The sequence below is a fragment of the Echinops telfairi genome, unplaced genomic scaffold, assembly GCF_000313985.2.
Source record: "Echinops telfairi isolate 266 unplaced genomic scaffold, ASM31398v2 ScPeMD7_7424;HRSCAF=8462, whole genome shotgun sequence".
In the NCBI taxonomy this organism is placed as follows: domain Eukaryota; kingdom Metazoa; phylum Chordata; class Mammalia; order Afrosoricida; family Tenrecidae; genus Echinops; species Echinops telfairi.
This window is the reverse complement of record NW_022111324.1, coordinates 51,271,833-51,279,195: the sequence shown is the minus strand read 5'-3', so window position 1 is coordinate 51,279,195 and position 7,363 is coordinate 51,271,833. Positions and strand designations below refer to the sequence as shown.

The 7,363-nt window shown below is 57.0% G+C and overlaps 1 protein-coding gene across 3 annotated transcripts in view; it reads left to right on the top strand.

Annotated features, from left to right (window-relative positions):
• Window positions 1-47: 47 nt before the first annotated feature.
• SLC41A1 (solute carrier family 41 member 1) overlaps window positions 48-7,363 on the top strand; it is a 22,745-nt gene continuing 15,429 nt past the window's right edge. Inside the window, exons 1-2 of one of the 3 annotated variants that reach the window (XM_045298052.1) lie at window positions 48-64; window positions 2,147-3,166. In XM_045298052.1, the coding sequence (XP_045153987.1) occupies window positions 2,783-3,166 (384 nt within the window). In that variant the 5' untranslated portion in view covers window positions 48-64; window positions 2,147-2,782. Of the gene's footprint in view, window positions 65-136; window positions 360-546; window positions 673-2,146; window positions 3,167-7,363 lie in introns of those variants that run through there. The other 2 variants (XM_004699838.2, XM_045298051.1) reach the window with 2 other exon arrangements.

Sequence of the window (7,363 nt, the reverse complement as noted above, 5' to 3'; positions counted from 1 at the left end):
CCCAAGTCGGCGGGGAAGAAGCGATTGGGGGCGAGTGAGCTCAGCCCCAGAGTCCCCAGTCCGGGTACACCGCCCGCCCCCCGCCCCCCCAGCCCGAAGCGGTATATCCTGCCCTCCGCGGCCACCTCCCGCTCGTGGAAGCCTTGCGGCGGCCTCGCGGTAACGCGGAGGCGAGATGTAGCGGGCCGGGGGTCGCGGCTGGACGCTCGCCTTGGCTGGGGGTGAAGGGGAGCACGCTGGGGGCCGAGGAGGACTAGCGAGGAGGAGTGATGAAAAGAGGGGGTACCCTGCACCCCCCGAGACCACGGGTCCCTGCTGCCACTCGCCAGGCGCCCCCCTTCCTCCCCAGCGAGGCGCAGGTCAGTCCTAGGTCGGGGCGGGGGCGGAAGAGGGGTGGTGTTGAGGGGGGCTGAGTGGCGGAGGGCGGGAGCCCTGGCTCACAGCGTATTTGCTGAGGCCGAATCTTGAGAGGCCACCCAGTTACTCTCCCCCTCCCGGGCTGGGGGATACTGACCCGGAGGGAGGAGGGCGCTCTGGTTGGGGTTCGCTGCTTTCATCCTGCTCTTAGGCCTGTCTGAGATCTCTTTCCTGGGAAAAGTGGGGTGAGCCCTTCTTTGGAGCCCCCTTTCAGGTTGAGCCGCCTGCCAAGAAGCCAGGAGGAGGGAAGGAGAGGTCGGTGTCTGTGTGACTCAGACGTTGCCCTGCTTTCTAGCACCGAAGTCTTCCTCTTGAGTGTCTAGCCAGAGCCCTAGGGAGAAGGAAAAAAAAAGACTCTTTAAAGGAGGTTTTAGGAAACAGTATGGCCCCTGAAAGGGAAAAACCATTCCTATAGGCCAGTTATCTGGGTTCCTCTCCAGCCTTTCTCAAAGTGGAGTTGACTGAATGAATGTGTTTTGAATACTGAAGGGCCTATTCATCCTACTTGGGGAAACTCTCCTTAATTCCCGCCCCCACACACTTGTAAGAGTTCTTCTGGTGCAGAGGATAGGACTCACGCCCAGAGTTCCTGCAAGAGAAGTGGCGTTGTTCTATCTCAGGAGCAGGGCATGGGCTCAGGAGCAAGTGTGCTTTGGCCGTGTGCTTCGGTGTTCTGTGTTGGTTGGTTGGTGTTTTGTTTCGAGAGTTGTACAAAATGCAGTCCTCGGTAACTGGGGAACAGAGGAGCCTAGGGAACGGCAGTGTGCGGGTAATAGTAATCTTTCCTAACACTCTCCTCGAATCTGACCAGTTCCTAGGGCCAGGAGCAGAGGGAGAGAGGAGGAGACAGGTGCTGGAAAGCTTTCTGTAACACTGTTGACTCTCAAGGGCAAGACTGCGTAGGCCGCTGGCTCCTGGTGTTTGTCTGGCAAGCCCCACTGCCCAGGGAATGAGCCCTGAAGGATTTCTTTCTTGGGCTAGGACATTTGGGAGGGTCTGGGAATCTTTGCCTACGAGCCCTGGTGGCGTAGTGGATTATGAGTTGGGCTGCTAGCCATAAGGCCAGCAGTTCAAAGCCACCAGCCGGTCCTCAGGAGAAAGTTGAAGCTTTCTGCTCCCTAAAGATTTACAGCCTGGGGAACCCAAAGTGGCAGTTCTACTCTGCCCTACAAGGTCGCTATAAAGCTTGGTGTTTATCATTTGCAGGTGTTCGCTTAATAGATTCTCCCTGTTCGGGTGTCCTGTGCTGCTGTCATATGGGTGCTTGTACCTGATGAGATAAACAACAACCTTCTATTGCTGGCAGCTGTGTGCCAGCAGAGTTATGGCTGAACGTGGGACTGACCCCACTGGGAGATCACGCAGAAAGGAGCCTGGGCTCATAATGAGTGCCTAGAAGGATTCTCCCTCAGGACAACACTGCCCATCCCTAGCTGCTGAACAGACCAAGCCAAGGTCTCCCCTACAGCATCTGCCCAACCCCAGGCTGGTCATGTCTCCTTGCTGTTGAGTATGGTGGGATCCCTGTGGTCCTGAAGGGTGGCGAGGAGCACATCTGCTGGGCTTCCAGCTGTGGCAGGAGCACATGTGGCAATGCCAGATAAGTCATTTAAGTGGGGGAAAATGAAGGCAGGAAGGCAGGTATACCTCTCGGGGGCGAAGTCTCCCAGGATCAGCAGTCCTCTGCCGAATCGTAACCTTCCCTCTCTCTCTCTCCTCTCCCCATAAGGTGCACCGCACCGATTCCTGTGACTGTAAGGACCAGGGTTTCGAAGCAGCACAAGGTGTTCCCAGGAAGAGAGGGCACAGACGGCAGATTCTGCCCTGGGACCAGCAAAGCCTGAGGTGCCGTGGGGAGCCCTCGGGCCCAAGCAAGAAGAGTGGGCAGGAGCCGCAACTCCAGGCCGAGGGGGCTGTGTTCTGAAAGATCGAACTCAAGCCACTGCTCGTGAAAGAGGGCCCACCTCAAATGGTACCTTAGATCTGGCGGGGCTTTTCTGCTCCGAAGCCCCCCCACCCCCTGCTCGGGGGAGCCTGCTCCTGAGAACCAAAGAAGATAAGAAGCCAGAGAACATCCCCCCTTCAGCACAGCGCGGGCCCACTGGAGGCAGGCTTTCTGCCCCCCTAGTGGCCGGTCACTGAGTCTGGTGAGGAGCTTCGTGTTTCCTTTCAGCTTGGGGCTGCAGTGCTTGATGGGGCTGCCTGTTAGTGGATCAGTTCTTGCAGTGCCCGGTGGGAGCCGAGAGCCGTGGGAAGCGGTCCTGCGGCGCCCAAGCCAGGGCTCGCCCCAAGACTAAGTTCTTTTCCAAGTTCGAGGGGGAGAAAGCAAGCAGGAGAGGAGGAGAGCGCCTCCTTCCCCTCCTCCATGCCCGTCATGTCCTCCAAACCGGAGCCGAAGGAAGTCCACCAGCTGAATGGGACTGGTCCCACTGCCGCACCCTGCTCTGCAGAGGGCCCTGGGCGAGAGCCCTTGGCCGGAACCTCGGAGTTCCTGGGGCCTGACGGGCCTGGGGTCGAGGTGGTGGTGATTGAGTCTCGCGCCAACGCCAAGGGGGTTCGGGAGGAGGACGCCCTGCTGGAGAACGGGAGCCAGAGCAACGAGAGCGACGACGTCAGCACGGACCGCGGCCCCACGCCGCCCTCCCCGCTGAAGGAGACCTCCTTCTCCATCGGGCTGCAAGTGCTGTTTCCCTTCCTCCTGGCAGGCTTTGGGACGGTGGCCGCCGGCATGGTGCTGGACATCGTGCAGGTAGGACCTGGGTCCACGAGCCACCTTTTCCTCCCGGGAAAAGACGGCTCTCACTCATGGCCTCTGCTCCAGGCCAGAAGCCGCTGCCGCTTCCTAGAATACTCTTTCCCCTTGGACCCTGGCCTTGCTTTCTTCTTGGCCTGGTTAGTTTCTACAGAGCCCTCAAGGAAGCGGAGCAGCCCCGGGGAGGGAGGTGGTCAGGGCGGTATTGCCCCCACAGTAGCAGAATGGGTTCCAGCCCTCGGTCTTGGGAAAGGAGAGATGAAAGTGGGAGCCCACCCTCCTGGGCTTTCCTGCTGAGCCGAGCCCCACAGGAGCCCTTCAGACAGGTTTCCTCTCATCCCTTCTCCCTTCACTTGGGGTTTCAAGGATTCCCAAAGTAAAAGGCTCCGTTTCCAGTCTCCCCTCCGTTCCCCTGCTGGGCAGGAATTTGCTCTAAGGCCAGAGGGTCTCTAAGTGGGCGGGCTCTTAGAGGCATTTTTGTGTTGCTTATCTGATTGTAGCCTGGTGTGGCTGGCAGGGATGTGGGCAGGGGCACATGCAGCCTGTTCTTTGACTTGGAGGCCTGGGGCGACAAGACCCCAAAGTGATAATTATGTGGTGTAAAAGGGGAGGAGATGTAACCAGACCTGGGCAGAACTATCTCCTCTTTGCTTGTCCCCTGTCTTTCATGACCCTACTCAGGGCACAGAGGCTGTGTGGCTGCCATGGAATTAAGGATTAGAACTGGCAGGTCCTGGAAGCTAAGAGGCAAAGGGCATGCTATGTTAGTGTTTACTGTGGATTGGAACTTTTGGGTCCAAGAGGCAGAGAAAACCGTGTGCCCTGGTGAAAGGGGACACGAGGCAGGGTAAGGCACGCACAGCTTTCTGAAGATGCGGGGCTCACCACAGTTAATCAGTAACGTGTGTCAAACTCCTGCTGAGTGCTGGGCTGTCCGAGGGACTCAGGGAAATATAGGCAGAGGGCCATTTGGCTTTTGTCCCATGGGACTCCACAGTGTGTCTCGAACTAGTAACCATGAACTCTCTCAGGACGAGATGAGCTCAGTATGACTTCCCCTACGCCTAGCCAGCCCTACAGATGAGCCAAGAGTGCTGCCGGCATGGCATGTCTTACCATGCCCGGAGCCCAAGGCCCTGAAATGGCTGGTATCAGGGGTTTCCTTCTGCTTTAACAGAGAACTTTGCCCTTTGCTAATGAGGATGGTGTGCACTGCCTGCCAAAGTATCTTATGCTTCCCCCCCCACCCCTATCCCTGAGCTGCTACCATGAGAACCATCCTTGGTGGAGCTTAGGAAGCCAGCTACAACTGGGGAAATGGCCTTTGGATCCTGCCTCACCTCCTAGGGCATTGAGCACCCGGAGGAGGAGAAGCAGGACTGAAGTGGCCATTTCTCTGGACCTCTTCCACCCCTTTCCTGCCACCTTGGCTCACATGCTTAGACTTTGTGAGTTCTAAAATAGGGTGCCCACGTAGGGGTGCAGAGCCAGCGGCCACTGGTGAACGGGGAAAGAGCTGGCTTCTTTTCTGGGTAATAATCCTGGCAGTGGAGAGGATTATGACGGCGCTTGCGTAGCACTGAGGGTCACCCCAACGCTAGGATTCAGTGATCCTGGATGATAACAGCTGGTTTGTCTTTGTCACACACACACCCCCTCCCTCCCGCAGCCGGCCTGCTGCAGCTGGCTACAATAATATCATGGGGTGGGGTGGGTGCAGAAGGGCCAGGACAGGGCACCACCGGGGGGTTCTTACTCTGCATTCAGAGTCAGCAAAAGGGATGATTCCCGAAAAAAGCAGGACAATTTCTAAGGCGTCTAAACCTGTATTCCCCTTTCCCACGCTAAGATGGCCTTCAGTGGGGCAGGAAGTCATGGGGTAGGGAGCAGCGAACAAACCAGGGCCATCTAGAATGAGTGTCCCAGTGTCTCAGAGCAACTGAGCAGGCATCCATGTTGCTTGTGGTTAGTTGTCTGTTTGGTCAAGAGCCCCAACTTTTCCCCTGCCCCCCACTGTTGGGTCTTCCTCTCTTCTCAGAAAGCCCATTTCTGTTCCCTCTGATCTGTCTGCCTTTCCACACAACATGCACAAGCAACCTGGCAGCAGGATCGAGACCCAGTGTATGGCCAACGGACGGTGCTCCCCTCCAACTTCCCCCACGTGGCCGGAAGTTGCTGTGGCATTGTGGGAAACCCAGAGTAGGCCAACGGATGGACTTGGAAGGGTGTTGCGAGGCAGCAGCCTTTTTGCATCCTCCTTCTGTTTGTCCTAGGCTCCTGCAGGGCATCTAACTCCCTTTTGCTGCCAGCCTTTGTGAGAGGTTAGGCATTGGGCTGCAAACCAAAAGGTCAGCAGTTCAAAACCACCAGCCATGCTATAAAAGAAAGACAAGCCTTTCTACTCCCCCAAAGAGTTTCCGTGCTGGAAACCCCACAGGGGCAGCTACACCCTGTCCTGTGGGGTCCCTGGGAGTCGGGATTGACTGGATGGCCATGAGGGTTTGTTTGTTTTGTGTGTATGTGAGGAGGGGGAGCAGTAGAGAGGTGCGCAGACCACAATTCTCAGCTACACTGAGACAATGGGGTTCCCAAGTCCTTATGCCAATAAGCTGTCCCCTCGCTAAGGAGCCCAAGGGTGGTAGACTCTCTTCCTGTCGGCCCCTGGTTTCTTGGTCCTGCTATCTGCAAGGCAGAGCCCTTGAAAATGAAAGTAGACAGCACCAGGGGGCTTGGCAAAGAAACATTGCTCCCACAGGGGTCTCTCTCCTGGGTGCTGCACTCCCTGGGCTGGGTTGCTCCCTTGTGGTCTCATTCGATCACCACTCACCTGCTGCTTGCTCTCAGGAACCCCCGCCCCCTCCCCATTCACTCTTCTCACACATAGACAGCCTTATCAATCCAGCCGCTGCCCCGGACCTTTCTCAGGATGCCTCGAAGATTTGGTGGGAAGCCCAGAGAGGTTCATGAAGGCTGGCCTGACTCAAATCCAGTCTGATGCCCATCCCCACCCTGAAAGGTCTCCTCAGCCTGGGGCCTACCGCTTCTATCCAGACCCTTAAGACTTTTCCACTGCCTTCTTGGCCCTTCCACGTGTGACTTACTTGGTGGTGGTGGTGGTGGTGGAGAATCTACGCAGGAAAGCATGCACCAATTCAACAAGTCTGAACGTCATTCAGTGGCATTCTGGACCCACTCAAGGCTCATCTTCTGAACTGTTCCTCGCCCAGGGACTCGCCTCCTCCCCGCCCCCTAGCATCCTAACTCAGCTTTGAGTAAACCCAAAGCTAACCACACTGACTGCTTTTGAGCCCATGCTGACTCATAAGGACCCCATAGGACAGGGCAGAGCTGCCCCTGGGGGTTTCCAAGACTAAGTTGTCACGGAGCAGAAGCTTTCTCCTGGGGACCCTCCAGGTGGTTTTGTCGATTGGGTCCTAGGTAGATCGTTTTTTAAGAGGGTACAGTACTCAAGGCAGACCTTATTTTTTTGTTTGTTTGGGGTTTTTTGCCTTCTAGTTAAGCTCAACTCTTGTTCAGTTTTAAGGTGATTTCCAGGGGGTGTTTTTGATGTCTGGAGTCCATCCTTCCGGCAGTGATTTTCTTCCCTGCTAAGGCCTCCCAGAGCACAGAAGGGCCCAAACTGGAATGCTGGAGGGCAGAGGGTCAGTCCGGGGCAGGGTGGGGGGTGGGGAGGAGTGTGCTGGCTGGAGAAGATGAGGGAAGGAAGAGACAGGTCCGAAAAGCAAGAGGCGCCTTGCAGCGAGGCTGTGTTAGAGTGTGAGGGAGCCCCACCCAGGTTCGAGGAAAAAATGGGGAAAGGAGCTGTGTTCCTGAGGAGCAGTAAACTCACCCGTGCTCCACCACCCCTGCCTGGCAACACTTCCTGGCACATGCCCCTTTCTGTCCCCAGCCGAGCAGGAAGGCGAGCAGGAAGGCATGGGTGACAGCTTGGTTGACAGGTTTGACTTCAGGGGCAGGCACTCCCAGCCCGGATGGACGGGTGGGGTGGGCCTGAGTGAGGCCACAGGAGGAAGAAGAGATTCTCTTTCTGCCCCTGCTGCACTGCCCACTCCTGACTTCCGGGCACCCTGCTCCTGGGCTGGTCCACACCTCCTGCCCCCCAGCATCTGCTCTCCCCAGAGTCGAGTGTGTGTGTGTGTGTGTGTGTGTGTGTGTGTGTGTGTGTGTGTGTTC